This window comes from Mus caroli, chromosome 11 (genome assembly GCF_900094665.2).
Source record: "Mus caroli chromosome 11, CAROLI_EIJ_v1.1, whole genome shotgun sequence".
Taxonomy (NCBI): domain Eukaryota; kingdom Metazoa; phylum Chordata; class Mammalia; order Rodentia; family Muridae; genus Mus; species Mus caroli.
Window position 1 is genome coordinate 37,186,915 of NC_034580.1, and position 17,722 is coordinate 37,204,636.

A 17,722-nucleotide genomic window follows, 5' to 3' on the forward strand; every position below is an offset into this window, starting at 1 on the left:
AAGGTCAGGAGTTCAAATCCCAGCAACCACATGGTGGCTCACAACCATCTGTAACAAGATCTGACTCCCTCTTCTTGAGTGTCTGAGGACAGCTACAGTGTACTTACATATAATAAATAAATAAATAAATCTTAAAAAAAAAAGAAAAAGAACGAAGGATCCAGACAACAGCACACAGGACAAAATGCCTCAAGAATTTGATACTTTCACTCCACCACTAATGTTCACCACAGTATCTCTCCTAACTGCCTATAGCTCTTTCTTTAACTGATGTCCCTGTCTTAGGTCATGGCTTCTCCAATCCATTTTTCACAATTCCATCTCTGTGAGTTTCAGAAGTCAAATATGATCATGTCACTTTTTGGTTTATTTAAAACCTGTCAATATCATTCCACCGCCTTCAGGATAAAAATCCTACTCCTTAGCAGGGCATGCAAGGTCACTCATGAGGAAGCATATGCTTAAATTCCTGGATGCATCTATCAAAAGGATTCTACTTCATTTCAAGCTCCAAAGACAGGACACTTAAGGTCCTCAGTCATGCTGCATGTTTCTTAAAGATTTTTTTTAAGGGGGTAATTTTCTTCTGCCTAACAATTTTATTCTCTTCCAATACTTAATATCATCTTTCACAATTTGGCTCAGAGGACCTTCTGTGGTCCTCTCTCCCCAATGAGGTTCTGCTTCTTTTGTTCAAGAGAAGTGGGCATTATCTTGATCATAGAATCCACTGGAAGCTTTCTTGGTTGATTTTATGCCCAGTTTGTAGCCCTTCAAAGGTAGATAACTTTTTTTTTTTTTTAGCTTAGTTTCTCAGAATGAAAATCCAAGGGAAGGGTTTAATGCATGTGGTTTTGAATGTGACTACAGGAAGTAATAGCAAGAACATAGAGACAGATAGGAGACATCATTCTTAAAGAACTGTTTGGATGTATTGGCACCACTGGTATATGAAGCTTAGTTAGTATATTGGGGCATGATGGGAGGGAGTATCTATAAAATCTATGTCTCTGAGTCACCCCAGCTTAGGAAAGGTTAACATTTACAAAAGAACCTGTTTGAACAGCTTCCTGTACCTAACAACACCTCCCTTTGGCTATTGGTTGGAATCAGGTTAACTGTGGAGGTAAATAACTGTTAAGTCCTGGAGACATTTAGCTTAGGGTACATAACATATGGATACATATGGAGTCCTGTATGTATCCATGGCTTGTTTGCTGTGCTGGTCTTTGTCTTTATAAGTATTTTCAAAACCTTTTACCAAATAAGTGACAATTTAAAGAAAAGAAAAAAGAAATCAAAATTTTGTTTGTTTGTTTGTTTTTCATTATTTTTCTCACCATCAAGCATTATTTCTGGCACCTGATACTTCAGATGTTTCAAATGACTATTTTAGTAAAGGCATCACTGAATAAATCAGAATACCTTAAAGGTTTATAGATGCTGTGAGATTTCAATACATATTTATAACATATACACTGACACAAAGAGAGAAAGAGGAAGAGAGGAAGGGAGAGGGATGAGGGAGGACAGAGGATGGAGGACGGAGGACAGAGGATAGAGATGAAGACAGAGACGGAGAGAGAGGTATACACACATACACAGCAGAGAGAGATGGACTTCTGTTGTGTTAGCAATGGTATTCTTGTGCTAGTCTTTGCCTATAGAAGTATTCAAACCCTTTTACTAAATAAGTGAATAGCTATTCAACTCCACAGCTGACCTGCTTTCAACCAGTAACTAAGGGAGCTGGTGTTAGATACAGTGTAGACACACACACACTTTTTTTTATTAGATATTTTCTTCATTTACATTTCAAATGCTATACCCAAAGTTCCCTATACCCTCCCCCACACCCTGTTCCCCAACCCACCCACTCCTTCTTCCTGGCCCTGGTGTTTCCCTGACTGGGACATATGATCTTGGCAAGACCAAAGGCCTTTCCTCTCATTGAGACACTCTTTTCTTTCTCTCTTCCTGTCTCTCACTTTTTCCTCATTCTCAATTCAAAGTGTCTTCTCAAACATATGGCTTTGTTGGCTCCCATTTTTGTTGTTGTTGTTGTTGTTGATTTAATTGTTCTTCTCCAGCCCACCTTAATGAAGAGGACTTTTAGAGCCTACTTTCTTCAGCATTTACAGCCTAGTGGCCATGAGTAATGGCAAGAGGGTCAAGACAATAGAGATGGGTGCAGGGAGGGCTATCACTTCAGAACATCTAAAATCACACTGTGGGGTAGTGGAGTACAGATTGACTGTTGTTACCTGGACTCCATCAATGGCATAAATGAAAAGACAACACGAGTCTCAGGGCCACTACCCTCTATATTTCCAAGAATTATTTCTGTATATAATTTTTTAACAGAAAGGGAACTAAAAATAGAAGCTAAGGTGTAGGATAAGTAAAGCCTCCAAATACTTTCTTAAAATGTCATATAAAATGAGACAGCCTCCTGGGGCAAGACAAACATCAGCTAGCTGACATTCAAACATCAGCAGAAAGTGAATGCATACAACTTTGAATTTTTGAAACAATTGTCAAAATCAAAACAGAAAATTTAATTTTTTGCTTTGATGAATTTATATAAGATCTAATATATAGTTCTTATATTTTGGTAGAATTTTCACTTCTCAAAATTATATATTTCTATATTGATCATTTTCATACTATCTAAATATTTTTAATCAGGAATTTTTATTCTAGTTCCATACCACTTGTTTAAAGATAAAATTAACTTATAATTATAATTAAATTATACTAATCATAGTAACACATATATGTAAACCCCAGTGTCTGATAAGATCTTCTATAGTATGCCTCATGCCTTTTGTATGATAAAATAAATAAATATACATACATATTTAATAAATTTATATTTTTGAGATATGCATAAAAATATATTCATGAATATGTCTCCATGAGCGCCAACACAAAAGTGGCATAATTTACATAAATACCCACACAAAAGTAAATAAAAGTTTTAAGACAGAGTTGGGCAGTGGTGCCATTTGTCTTTAATCACAGTACTTGGAAGGCAGAGTATGTGTATCTCAAGGTCAGCCTGGTCTACAGAGTGAGATCTAGGACACCCTGGGCTACACAGAGAAACCCTGTCTCCAAAACCAACCAAACAAACAAAGCAAAAAGAAACAAGCAAAAAAATCTAAAACAAACAAAAAATTTCAAAATATAAGATATAACATTTCTTGTGGCTTGACATTTTGCTCTATGTTAACAATGCCATATCCAGCAACATACTTACTTATAGAACTGTTGTGGAATCTGTATATTAGAATATGTTACTCTTAACAGTATGCAACATTTTTTTTAAAGTCTAGTTGCATCATTTTCTGTTGAAAAATTTTATGTTAGCTTGACACAAGTTAAAGTCACCTGGAAGTAGGGAAACCCAACTAACAAAATATCACCGTAAGATCTGCTGTAAGGCAAATTTTTTTCAATCAATGATTGATACGGGAGGTCCTAGCCTATTGTGATTGGGACCATACCTTTGTTTGTGGTTCTGGGTTCCATGAGAAAGCAGGCTGAGCAAGCCATGTGACAAGCTAACAAGCCACACTCCTCCCTGCCTCTGCATCACTTTCTGCCTCCAGGTTTTCACCCTGCTTAACTTCCTATTCTGACCTCTTTGATAATTAAGTTTGATGTGGAAGTGTAAACCTAATAAGCCCTTTCCTCCCCAAGTTTTCATCATGGTGCTCCAACAGAATAGAAACCCAAACCCTAACACATGGACAGAATATTAGTCCTGGTATTCTTCCACAGAATTTAAAATGTCTGAAAATGTCTGTCATTTTTAAAAAGTTTGTTACAATGGATATATGATTAGCTAACATTAAATAATTACATATCTTCATTTGAAAAGAGTGACATGGTTGGATCTTGAAGTAAATCTATTCTCAGATGCCTGAGGAAATGCCACACTATTTCCACAGTAGCTGTGTAAGTTTATACTCTCACCAGCAATGGAAGAGAGAGAGGGGGAGAGAGAGAGAGAGAGAGAGAGAGAGAGAGAGAGAGAGAACTAGCCTTCTTTGGATATAATTGGTAAAGATATTTTACCATTTTGTATCCTTCTCCTTTGTCTAAATTACAATGCCCTTTACTATACGGAACTTTTTCAGTTTCATGAGGTCCCATTTGTTAAGGTTCTTGATCCATTTGGAGTTGAGTTTTGAACATGGAGATAATAGCATTCTTCTACATGAGGCCATCTGTTTGCCACCTAGCACTATTTGTTGAAGATGCTGACGTTTTACCAGTGTTTATTTTATATATATATATATATATTCCTAGTTCTCATGAATTATTTTTCTTAAATGTATCTTTTGAATAAAGATTAATTTTATGACAATCTAATATGTCACTCATATTATCATTTACATATATATTATATATTGATTGACATAGCTCTTCTTTAACGGGCTTTTAACTAAAGTATATCAAAGCACAGTTCTACGAGGAAAATTTGTTAAGGTTAAAAATGGAGGAACCAAATATAGTAATATAGTAAAACACAAAACATTCAATTTCAGAAGGTTAATTGTACTAGGAATGTAAATACTAAAATTCAGAGATGCATCTTTCTTTGTACATACCTTTTTTTTTTTTCTGTCTTCACCATGACTACTAAAACAGACCTTTACTGAACACAAGCTATGAGCTACTACAAATGGCACAACATTTGAGAGATTATAGGAAATACTTTTTATTCAGTGGACAACGATGAAGAGAGGTTTTGAAATGGTTAGAAGTTGCAATGTGAAGGTCCATCTGAAAGTTCAAATATGAAAAAATGCAGTTGGATTCTGTTAATTACTTCTCATATCCATGCTAGTTATTCATCTCCAGCTCTCTGCTTCCTCTTAGCCATGGCTTTGCACTTAGTTTCGATCACTCTGAAGACCTAAAATGGCTTCCTTCATACATCTTGAGTAAAGTATGTATACGAGTCAAAATTATACTCTGAAGTATGCCTATAGCACACTAACATCAGGAACATTATCATCCATTTATTTTCTTCTGGCTGTTATGAGTATGGGGACACACACACAGGCACACACACACACACACACACACACACACACACACTAAACCACTAAACAAAAACTTCTCAAAATTGGTTTTCAGGAAGTTTAAAAGGAATCAATTAGCACAGTTATAAACAGCGTCTATCTTTAATAGAATAATAGTTGTGGATTTTACTGTTCTTGGACTGGTTCGTCTTGAAACATCTCACTTAAGGAAACAGGTTTTATATATGTGTTTATCCCCAAAACAAATTGAGTCTGTTGGTTAACATGAATAGATAATTGATGAATAAAAATTTAATGTGTCTTCTGAAACTTTGTTATGGTTTATAGCTAATACTGTTGTTGATTTCTTATTTTAACTTTATACAATTTTGATACTTGTTTTGGTCTTTTTGTTTGGTTGTTGTTTTCAATTTATTTATTTATTCACTTTACATCAGGTCACAGCACCCCCCCTCACATGGCCCTGCCCCCATGTCCTTACGCCCCCACCTCCTTTCACCTCTGAGAAGGCAGAGTTCCCTTCCAGGGTACCAACCCACCCTGGTAACTCAAAATAGATATAGCCTTTCCCATTGAGGCCAGACAAGACAGCCCAGGTAAGGGAACAGGATCCAAAGGCAGGAATGAGTCAGGGTAAGCCCTTGCTCCAGTTGTTTGGGGACCCACATGAAGACCAAGTTGCACATCTGCTAAATAACTGTGGGATGGCTATGTATGGCCCTTGTATGCTCTTTGGTTGGTGGTGCAATCTTTGAGAGCCTCCAAAGGTCCAGGTTAGTTGACTTTATTGGTCTTCTTGTGGAGTCCCTAACCCCTCCAGGTTCCTCAACCTTTTCCCCACCTCTTCCACCAGACTTCCTGAACTCAGTCTAACTTTTGTCTGTGGGTCTTTGCATCTGTTTGGTAGTCTGTTGGGTGTACCCTCTAAGAGGGCAGTTGTACTAGGCTTCTGTCTGTGTATGCAGGCCGACATCTACAAACACAGCCTGAGTCTCCAAGGTACTCAGTACTGCAGGAAAGCAATGTGTAAATATAGATATTCTGAGGACAGCTCAGCAACACCCCAACCCCCCAAAATTAGCAAGGGTTCTTACTGCATTCATTTATGTCTGTCTCACACCAAGGCACCTGTGTAGCTGAGCCAGTCGTGACAAATATAGCTGCCAACAGTGTCTTTATATATTATATCATTGTGACAAGGCTTTGACTAACAAAGAGGCATCAAAGACTCATATATTTGTCCATCTTAGTGGTACCTGCAGCAGGTGCTTGGGTGTCTTTCTTTGGGTCAACCCAGTTGGCAAGGCTGGATAGATGCTTGAATGTATTTCTTCTTGGCTTTGATTCTTTAAAAACAATATTATTTTTGCATCCTCTTGAGGAAGTTTTGTGAGTATTAGCCTTAGAACGTTTTGATGATACATGTATATGAATATATATTTGGGCATTAAGTACTGTTTGTAAGCAATGAAGATTGACAGGTGGACTCTGCAGCCTTACTGTTAAGAAGCTTGTAGCTTCATAAGAAAGACTCATTCCTTATATATGCTCTATATATTCTACATGGCTTACATTTATTCAGCCACCTTCACACTGGAAATATTAAAGAAAGACACAGAACAAACCTTTCACTTCAAATGGCTCAGCTGTTGTCACTTTGGCTTAGCTTGTGCCAATTAAAATGTAATTGTCTTTGTAGTCATTGCATTTGTAAAAATAGGACTTTGCTTTTGTTATTTTTAGCTTTGAACCCATATAGAATTGTGCTCTTGAGTCTCCAATGACTCAGAGCTCTGTCTTTTTTAAGCCTTGTGATAACAGAGGAGAAGGGTTGGCTGAAAAGGTCCTCTCTTGGCTAAAACAGCTCAGTGCTGTCTTGGCCTGCAAACGCCTGACTGACTTGGCACCCCTGCTGTGGGGACTAGGTAGAGTGCTGCGACTATTAACCCACATTAACTGGTGGAAAACAGTTGGATAAAGACATTTACTTGACCTTTACAAAACCATTTGGAAACTTTTTCAAAAATAAATCATGTGTCTCTAATAGTCTAACATAATGTTTTTTCTTAAAGGATTCTTTATTTTTGTCATATATAGATGTATAGATATGATACACATATATGATACATACATATGTGATATATACACATATATATGTATATATATGTATATAAAATTTCCCTGCATGTATGTCTGTGTATCATGTGCTTGGTACCCAGTAAGACTAGAAGAGGGTGTTACATACCCTGGAACTGGTGTTACAGATAGTTTTGAGCTGCCATTAGGGTGCTTGGAATCCAATCCAGGAAGGTACTGGAAAACCATCCAGTACTCTTTTTTTCAAATATATATATATTTGGAAATATATATATATATACATCCTGCTCCAGTTCACCCCTCTCACAATCCACAATCCTCCCCCTCTGCAAGATTAGGCACTTCCTGTCTCACTGAAGCCAGACAAGGCATCCCAACTAATAGAACATATCCCACATACAATCAACAGCCTTTGGAATAGCCCCTGTTTCAGTTCTTCAGGACCCACATGAAGGTCAAGCTTCACATCTTCGACATATGATGGGGGAAGCCTAGGTCCAGCTGCATATAATTTTGAGTTGGTGGTTCAGACTCTGAGAGCTCCAGGTTAGTTGACTCGACTCTTTTGTTCTTCCTGTGGAGTTTCTATCCTCATCGGGACCCACAATCCTTCCTCCTATTCTTTCATAAGAATCCCAAGCTCCATCCACTCTTTAGCTGTGGGTGTCACTATCTGAGTCAGCTGCTGAACAGAGCCTCTCGGAGGACAACATGCTACTGTCTGTCTGCAAGCATAAAAGGCAGATAGAGGGAGGGGTCTGGGAGGGAGTGGGTACAGAGAGGAGAATGGAAGATTCAGGATCAGGTTTAGGGAAGGACAGGAGAGATGGCTAGATGTCTATGAAAATGAATGTAAATCTGCAACTGACTGGTGTGAGGAGGTTGGGGCCATCTCCAGGATGAGACATGGCCTTGGACAAGAGAAGTGCCTAAGCATCAATGGGTATGATCTTACCTATGACTTACTGGGATAGGGGATCTAAAGAGGCAACCTCCTATAGCCAGACAAGAAGCCTAGGGGAGCAATAGAGACACCAACCTACCCACAAAACTTTCAACTCAAAATTTATCCTGTCTACAAGTAATGCAGACATGGGGGAAGAGATCAGAGACTGAGGGAATGGCCAACCAATAACCAGTCCAACCTGAGACCCGTCCCATGGACAAGCACCAATTTCTTTCTTTCTTTTTTTTATTAGATATTTTCTTTATATACATTTCAAATGCTATCCCGAATGTTCCCTATACCCTCCCCATGCCCTGCTCCCCTACCCACCCATTCCCACTTCTTGGCCCTGGCGTTCCCCTGGACTGGGGCATATAAGGTTTGCTGTTTTGCATCCACTACTATTAACTGAAGAGCTCCATCATTTTATTTAACTTTAGAGATTTATTATGCATCATGTAAGGCCTCCCCCTTGCCCACCTTTCTGTTGCAAACTTTCAGGTTTGTATTACTCTGAGATTTTTGGCAACCCCTTTTACTTACTTTCTTGTAGAATTTTGAAGACAATATACCAATGCAAGCCTTTTAAAAGGACATCTTGTTGACACAATAACAAGTGTAATTGAAAAGGTCAAATTCCTCATTTTCTTCCAACACGTATAACATCTGGAGACGGCAAATGGAAATTCTCGCTTTTCATATCACAGATGGTAAGTTTCAGAGAGGTTTTCAGGGTGATATACATTTTGCTTCTATAGATCCACTGTCTGTAAGTCTGCTCACCATGAGTCAGTGAGGAGGCTGAGACTTAGCCCTCTGAGAACCCAGACTCTCCTGACTGAGCAATAATTAGAAATGGCTGTCTTTATTAGAGCTAATGCTCCTGACAGGCAGCTTCTGCTCTTTGTAAATTCCCTTTAGGGCTCCATTCTCTTTTATTTAAGCTTTAACGCTTATTCATTATTATTAATTTGTTTGTGTGTTTGCATATGTGTCTGTATACATGCATATGCATGTGTGTGTGCATAGCAGGAAAAACATGATGTCATATGACAACTTATAGAATTGAGTTGTATCCTTCCATCAAGTGGGTCTTGGGATTTGAACTCAGGTTGTAAAGTTTTACAGCAGGAGACTTTAACCCCTGAGCCATCTCACTGGCCAGTGAACATGTCCGACTAAGATGTTATGGTAGGCAGAAGAATAAACCCTAAGAAGCATCAATATTTTATTCTCTAAAAATGGTAAAGATTATACTATCTGTTCTGAAAATCCTGTTTTTAAGCATTGGTAAGAACTTGGGGAAGAGGAGATTATTCTAGGCTGTCAATATAGCCTGATATAATTACACGCATTCTTGTAAGTGGGAATCATGATGTCAGACCTAGGGATAAAACAAAGGCAACATTTCCGTGACATAATTTTCTGTGACTTCAAAAGAGTAACACTAGGAATTGAATAGCAAAGGACTTTAGTTCCTGGAGAAAGGAAGGGAAGCTTCCAGAACAAATGAATCCCTGTATACTTACCTCCTCATTAGCCAAGGAGACTGCCAAAGTTCAGACATGAGTACTTGAACTGGGATATGTCACTAAGTTTAGGTAATTTGAAACAATAATATGAGGAAGTCAATATAGGTAATATGACTTTCCACAGGTGAACCCATAATAGTATACCTCTCCTTTATTGGTGGACTTTAGATTGTTAAGTAATACCTTCATTAATTTTCTTTCATAAATATCCATTGAAGCATACTATCTATTTTAAGTTAGTTTGTTAATTAATAAATGATCCTACCTTTTATTCAATAAAGCACGTGTAATAGGTGCATTTTATGAGATAAAATCTATGTGAGGCACACATAATGCCTAACAAATGTGTTTCTTGTAGCATTATTTAATTATAACAACAGAAAAATACATATGCCAAATTTCCCATTATATAACTGAACAATAACAACAGAAAGACAAAAAATGTGTGTTATTTAAAGTCATACATGCATGAAAAATTGTACTAAAATATAAATATGCACAATATCTACCCCTATACTTATAAATTTCCAGAGCTGTGTTTGTGATTTTTATCAATCAATTTACCTACCTGTCTAATTCACCTATGTGTTTAAACACATGGGGACAAGAGAGAAGGTGTGTTCTTAAGGGTGGGTAGTGAATTTGTGATACTTCTTCAAATTTTGAAAATTTCTATTACTCCTTATTAGTAATCAAAAAGGAGGTTCCTAAATCAATGAGAAAGTCTTACATTTGGCAGAGCTTTGGAGAAAAAAAAATGCTTTCCTGGATTTCCTAGCAGGTAGAATAATGTTTTCATCTATAATGAATATTGTATGTAGCCCTGTTAGAGTTATTTGTGTTTTCATTTATTCTTTCTGTCATATTCTTGATGTTTCAAGGCAATGCATGCCTTCAACTGTTCTCTTTCTGACCTCACAGTGCCTAGCATGAAGCTTGAGCTTCTGTATTCACTGAAAGCTTTCTGCTGAATTTACTTTATAGATGCTTAATCAAAATTACTTTGATAAAAGACTTCATCTCAGAACCATAATACATACAAGGTTCAGAGAAAATATGAGGAAAATTTATGTAGCAGAAGATAGACATAAATATAAACACCCTGATTTAGGATGCAAATGAAGGCTGAATTATGCGTGCCATATTCTTGTTAAAGCATTATTCATTTAAATTTTGTTTACTAGGATGGCTGGGTGAATGTTCACTACTTTGATGAAGTAAACATTAGGATTAGGTCATTCTAAATCATACCAAATAGTGGACAAAATAGAAGAAAATACTTTACTGCATGTTAGTAAAGCCGTAAAAATATTCTAGATCTAGTAGAATATTCACAAATGGAAAAGTCTCTTGAGAATTAGTTTGAGAGAAGTTGCAATGCAAAATAATAAATGGCCCAATGTGGCTATGTAAAGATAATATAGTTTAATATATACAGAAGTTCAATTGAAACCAATAATATCTGCTCTAATAAATGTCAAAGGAGACATAGAACAAAAGACCATTGGAAAGAAAAGGGGTCTAATGCCCTCATTCAACTATATGAAACTAATCTCATTGAGAAGAGTATTTTGGCAAATTCTTATGCTATTGATGTACTAATGCTTGTTTTCGTTCTCATTTTAATGCTAAAACAGCATTCCTGTAGATGATAGCTACTGAATAACATAAATGTGGTTCTAACACTCAGTTGTTTTTATTGTTTGTTTGTTTATAATTTCATTTTTTGCTGAGGGGGGTAAGTAAAATTGATTCATTTCATAGCATTGTTTCAATTATTTGTATAGTGAAAATATATGATCAGTGCCAATATTGTCTCTAAAGTTTTTTTGGAGATGAGGAAACTGAATCACACAAGAATTCTCCAACACTGAAATGGTGTGGAGCCACATGTCTGTAACTCTAGAGCTTCAAACACTAAAACTATAGGACCAAAAGTTCACAGCAATTTGGGACTATACAGGGAGATAGTATTACAAATAAAGAAACTGATCTAATATGTTATATCAGAGCCAGCCTTTGTATACATGAAATATGAGACAAGAGTCTCTGACTCTCCATTTTTATAACCCAAAGTATTTCAAAAGAAACTTAAAATTGATTATGTAATTGTCCTATTCTCTGTAGTCATAGAGGGACTCATAAAGGCCAGCCACTTCTGACTCTAACACACAGCACCATTGTCCTGCAGAAATAATAGAAGGAAATATTCTGCAGAAAATAGCTATGAGGACCTTCAGGCAGGCATCTCATGTCCCACACCTTAGAGACAAAGCTAGATCTAGGTCTGGAATTTTTAAAAAAAAATAACTTCAGGTCCCTTTGTCCTTAAGTGAGAATTCTGAAAGAAGTAGAAGAAATATTAACTGGTAAGTAGTTATCATATATGATGGAGAATAAAAGAAACGGAAAATGTCAGTACTATAAAAGTGCAGTATTTTTGTAATAAATAAAGTCAAGGAAAGTATTAGAAAAGGAATCTTCAAGCATAAAGGATCTTAATGGATTTACAGAAAGATAATGTACACCAGAATTTTACTTCCAAATTAAAAAAAAAAAAAACCTATGAGACAAGAGGGAAAGAGCAAGCCATGTGACCTTCTGTAGTTCACTGAAAATACTGCAGTCCCCGTGGTGGAGGTCATTCACCTACCTTCTACACCTTTGACAAAAATCCATTTTGACAGAGCATAGAAGCAGCACTTTTTTCCCCCTACATAATCCCCACAGACAACACCATTTGGTTAATTTAATTTGACCTTCATCACAGAGTTTAATGCTACTAGTCAGGATAACATTGAGATGAAAGAGGAATGTGGGCTTTACACAAGAATATGCCCTTAGCTGAAGATAAGGCACTGGTGCAAACTATCCTGACCTGATCAGAAGGTGAAAAACAGAAGTTTAAATCAGATTCAGGTAGACACAGCAGGGTAAGACAATGACATGCAGGGGGAGTTAGAACAGATTGTCAGTATCTGGTTTCATTATTTTATTCTCAGGAGAATTTCAAAGACCTCTGAGAAAATAGGACACTGTCATTGAATCGGGGATCATTGGGTCTCTCTGTTTCAAAGTTTGCAAATGTGATTTGTTGAGAGGTTATCTGGACCTAGAGGTAATTTTTTGATTTATAAGAAAAATTTTTAACAGATCTCAATTTTCAACCTATATTTCATCTCTCTCTCTTCCTCCTACCATCCCTCTACTCCCTATCTCTGACACTCTGTATGTGTCTCTGTCTGCTTTTATCTATCTATCTATCTATCTATCTATCTATCTATCTATCTATCTATCTATCTATCTATCTATCTATCTATTATCTATCTATCATCTATCAATCTATCTATCTATTATCTATCTATCATCTATCAATCTATCTATCTATTATCTATCTATCTATCTATTGATCTATTACCTATATCTATGTGTGTATGCATCTCTCTCTATCTCTGTCTCTGTCTCTCTGTCTCTTTCTCTCTCTCTCTCTCTCTCTCNNTCTCTCTCTCTCTCTCTCTCTCTCTCTCTCTCTCTCTCTCTGTGTGTGTGTGTGTGTGTGTGTGTGTGTGTATGGGGTAGGGGTGCTTTATCATGTCCACCCTCACTTTTCACCTTGTTTGAGACAAAATCTCTTTCACCATCACTTCTTAAAAAAAGAAAATGATATTACATAACATCATCTTAAGAAAGATATATTTTTCTTCTATAAGGAGGCTGATTTGGTTGGAAGGAACTGAAGTAGATGGGTACAATAGAAGTGAGAGAAAATGTTTGACCACCTGTTAGGTATCATTGACTGGGATGATATTATACTATCTAATTCGTAGCTTATCCAATAGAGGCATCTAAATGTTGCCTTGTCAAGCAGCATTCCAGTGATACTTTAATTCCAACTTCGAGAACAGAGTCAATAGATGTTTGCATTAAATGTCCTGTACTGGATCAATATGGGGCCTCCTCAATGTCGTTAATTCTTGTGTCTTCCTTATTCATTCTATCCACAAATGCTTATCTCATTTATTCATTTGATTCTCTAGCAAAGAGAATCACTTGTTCAATGCTGGAAACAGAGTTCACCAGTAAATCTCAGGGTGTTTATGGAAATGAAATTGGAAACAAATCACACTTGAGAGAGAAAGAGAAAATATTCCAACCAGACAACTGAGGTGCCACCATAGATTAGAATGCAGCATTTTTTATTGTAAAAGTCCATATGCTAGGCATTTTTTTTTGTGTGTGAAAAGGTTTGCAAATACATAGACAGGGAGCAGCTGATGATTAAGACAGGGATGATGTATAATATATATATATTTATCCATATTGTCAGTGTTATACACATGTTGGAATGCTAGCTTTAATTTTTATTTCCATGTCCCAATTGCAAAACACATTTCAAGTTGACAATAATACCTTGTTTCTCACAAATTAAATTTGCCAGCAACTCTCCCAAAGAGTCAACATTGACTATTTTGACATTTTAAAATGAGAAATTAATCACTTATTTACATCTGTTTGAGGTTAGACACTAAAGCACTGGCATAATAAAGGTTTGTAAAACCAGCAGCTGAATGTTTTCAAGATTCGTCCAGATGAATTATAACGACTTCGTGTGGTTTCTATTAACAGAGGCTTTCTTTAACTGTCTTCCTACTATCTATAGTGTTACTTTATGATTTAACATTGATTTGAATCAATATTTTTCTTAAAGAAGAACTGACCATAGGGTCATTTTTTAGAAAAACAAGAATTCAGAATAGTCACATTAAGGTCCAACTCATCATGACTGAAGTCAGCCAATCACGCCATTTAAATACTATGGGCAAAATGAGCCCACAGTCAGAGGCTCTATGTCCTCCATGCAAGTCACTTAATATTGTTCCTGTTTTTAATTTAACCTTCAGTACATTGTTTCCAAGCATACTGTATACCAGTCAGGTATGAATATTGCTCATACTTTCATAGGTTCAGAAGCAGAATTTTTAACAGATATAATTAATTCTTTTTTAAAAAAAAAATGGGATAATCAAGAACTCTATGCTTAATTCAACAATTGCTACTTCGGTATAGGAAATAGATATTAGTTTTAAAATAAATACACTTTGCCTAAAACAAATTTTTGAAGATGAACATATAAGCTACAGTTCTTTAGATTCTCTGGTTATTTCTACAGATACAGAAGCATCACATGTCAACAGTAATGTGAAAAAAAAAATGAACCACTTGTTCTGGGTCAGAAGAAGTTATTCACCAGACTGCAAGAGTATGCATTGCTCCCAGCCATATTTATTGAGCACTGACTATCTGCCAGGCACAGTGCAAGATGTTGAGAAGTAAAAGAAGAAATGACAAGGACTCTGCCTACAAGGTGTTCACAGTCACTAGAAGCAGATATTGAAATAGAGAGCAAGTTCTGTTGAGAACGCACATCTTCAAAGTAAGGTAAAACATTAGCAAGCACATACAGTTACTTTATATTCTAGTGATAAAGTTGGGCATATTTAGAGCTGTCAAATGTCAATCAGCCTAAATTGTACTTAAGGTGTTTTAATGTCATACAAGACAAACATAATTTTAAAACCTGAATTTTCATGCATGAGGGAGAAGGTTGTGAACCCCCTTCAATTTCAAGCCCAAATTTTTATAATTATATTAATATATTATTTTATAGCCCAAAGAAATAAAAAAAAGACAATGCTATATGATGATAACATGAGTTCATTTATTTTGGCTCTAAAGAGATGCATGCATTAAACCTGAAGCATTCTACATTACTGAAATATTTACATCACTGTACATATAATATGAAGGAAATTTGCTTTCTACCTTGGAATAAAGGTATAATAGAGTTCTAATCTAGGCTTTTCTATTGTGATTCTTCACAGATAGGGAGGTATTCTAATTTTTTCCAGTTTACCACAACTTGATCCCAAGTGAACATAGTACACAGTTTTATACCTTTTGTACTAAACTATATATGAGTCAAAGACTGATAATGCCACTTTAAACCCTCCCAGCTTCCACTGTTTTCATTGCTGTTGCTCAAAGGTATCTTGCTCAGTGTAACAGCTCTTGTCCTAACTTTACTTTGCCTTGCAGGTTTGAAGGACAGTGCACGCTGAAATTCAAATTACAATAACCACGGATTGGGCATGGATAGTATGACATTATATGTATTACTAGGTTGAGACAGAGAAACACATTCAGTGACCACATTGGGGATTATATTGTTGGACTTAGAAAGTACATTTTCTCTCCATAACATTCAGCGAATAACACCTCTATCAATAAAACCCATACCTCTTTACAGATAAAGATAGGAGACCCAGTAAACAAGATTGAACAAGCAAAAGGCGGTAGGGAAGAAGATCCGAGCATAGGAGTCCATTTTGGCAATGCGAATATGTATCCTTCCATGTCTCCAGGCTCCTGTTCGGCAATCTTCAAAACAGCAGAAGAAACTGGCACAGTCCTTGCCATCCAAACACTCATAGCCATATTCTTCATCCCTCTCTTGAAGGTGTGTGGCATTGTTCATTTGAATGGTTGCTGATCTGGGACGAATATCAATGGTAGGGGCCTGAGACAGGGTAGGTAAGGAGAGAGAGCAAAGTTAGTTACACTGGAGCTATATAACACAGTCTTTCCACAATGTCATCAATGAGATGATGAATCTGAAAATGAGTATTCAGAAAATTGCTTATGACATCGTGATCTAACGATGGTAAAATTGAACTCAGAAAGATAGCACGGTTGCAGGTTTCAGACTTTGCGCTTAAGCAGTGCAGCTGGAAATAATGTCATCAAGCTAATAGCTACAGCAAGACTATTGACCACCAAAAGAAATCAAAGTATAAAGATTTAAATCAAACTACATGGAATCTCATTCTAGTAATTATTAAATGTTAAGCCGGTTACATGAAGCTAGTTAATGATGCTGCAAGTGAGTAAAATAGAGAAATAAAAATGCATTGATTTTCAAATCAAATTGCATGTCATGCTAACTTAGAGGCAAATAGGTCCCATCATACTGAACAACTATACTGAACAATTTTAGTAGCAAATGCTAGTACTCATGGAGAAATAAAGAAGATTGTTGATTTTATGCAACAAAAATTTAATTTATGTATCAAAAGTATGCAGTTTGTCTAGCATTCACTAACTTAAAACTATCAGTGTTTATATATATTGAATGAGATTGATAATTACCAAAAAGAAGTCATTACTTTTAGTTTTTCTTAGCAAAATGAACTGCAGTTAATGACAAGGTAATCTAAGGTTCAATGCATGACCAATAATAAAATTAAAGCAAAACTCAAAGCTTATATTTTGGTAGCTTTTAAAATATCTGGATATAAATTGTAGTTTCTAAATCAGTTATAAGAGAGAACAAAAATTTTGTTTAAATATTTTACAGAGCCAACAGGCCTAGCAATTACCCTGGCAGGAAAGGAAAGGGAGTTTAACCTACAGTCTGATAAATGCAGTTTTATTAATATAAAGTTCTCAGGTATATAGAGATTAAGTTCATAAAACAAGTTTTAAATCTCATTTTAGTTAGTCTTTACAGAGTTAAACTTTAGCTTTAACAGTATTTATATATATGAATATGCACATGTATATGTATAAAATATATGTAAATTATAACAGGTGAAATGAATTTTATTAAATATATATTATGAGTCTTGGACTTGGGGTTTATAGAAGACTTGTTATATATGCTCACTATTGGCCTTGTGGTTTTGAGCTGAAGGTAGAACCAAAACAGATGCAAATTATGTCTAGTTACTGAATCACCTCTTGAGGTATGTGTAGTGTCCTTCACCTTAAGTGTACCAGAAACTAGTAGATTATTTAAATATTCACTCATTAAAACAATAAAGCACCATGGGAAGCATTAATAGTTAATTCAGCAGTCGCATGCAGTGAAATTTCCATTCCAAAAACAGTATACCTTGAAGGAAAACATCCGAAGAAGCTTTGGATTTGTAGACAGAAAAGAGAATTGCATATTTTTTTTTAAATAAGAAAAAATAGGAAAAGAAAAAAAGAGAAAGAGAAACAAAATAAGACAAATTAAAAATACATTTTGA

General features: G+C 36.0%; 1 protein-coding gene and 1 long non-coding RNA gene across 3 annotated transcripts in view; one reads left to right on the forward strand and one right to left on the reverse strand.

Annotated features, from left to right (window-relative positions):
• Positions 1 to 17,722, forward strand: part of LOC110304378 — an 82,209-nt gene that overhangs the window by 5,577 nt on the left and 58,910 nt on the right. The gene's annotated exons all lie outside the window — the stretch shown is intronic.
• Positions 13,812 to 17,722, reverse strand: part of Gabrg2 (gamma-aminobutyric acid type A receptor gamma2 subunit) — a 91,544-nt gene continuing 87,633 nt past the window's right edge. The window contains exons 9-10 of one of the 2 annotated variants that reach the window (XM_021175702.2): positions 17,584 to 17,607; positions 13,812 to 16,209 (exon numbers count right to left, since the gene is read on the reverse strand). In XM_021175702.2, the coding sequence (XP_021031361.1) occupies positions 15,934 to 16,209; positions 17,584 to 17,607 (300 nt within the window). In that variant the 3' untranslated portion in view covers positions 13,812 to 15,933. The remainder of the gene's footprint in view (positions 16,210 to 17,583; positions 17,608 to 17,722) is intronic. The other variant, XM_021175703.2, reaches the window with a different exon arrangement.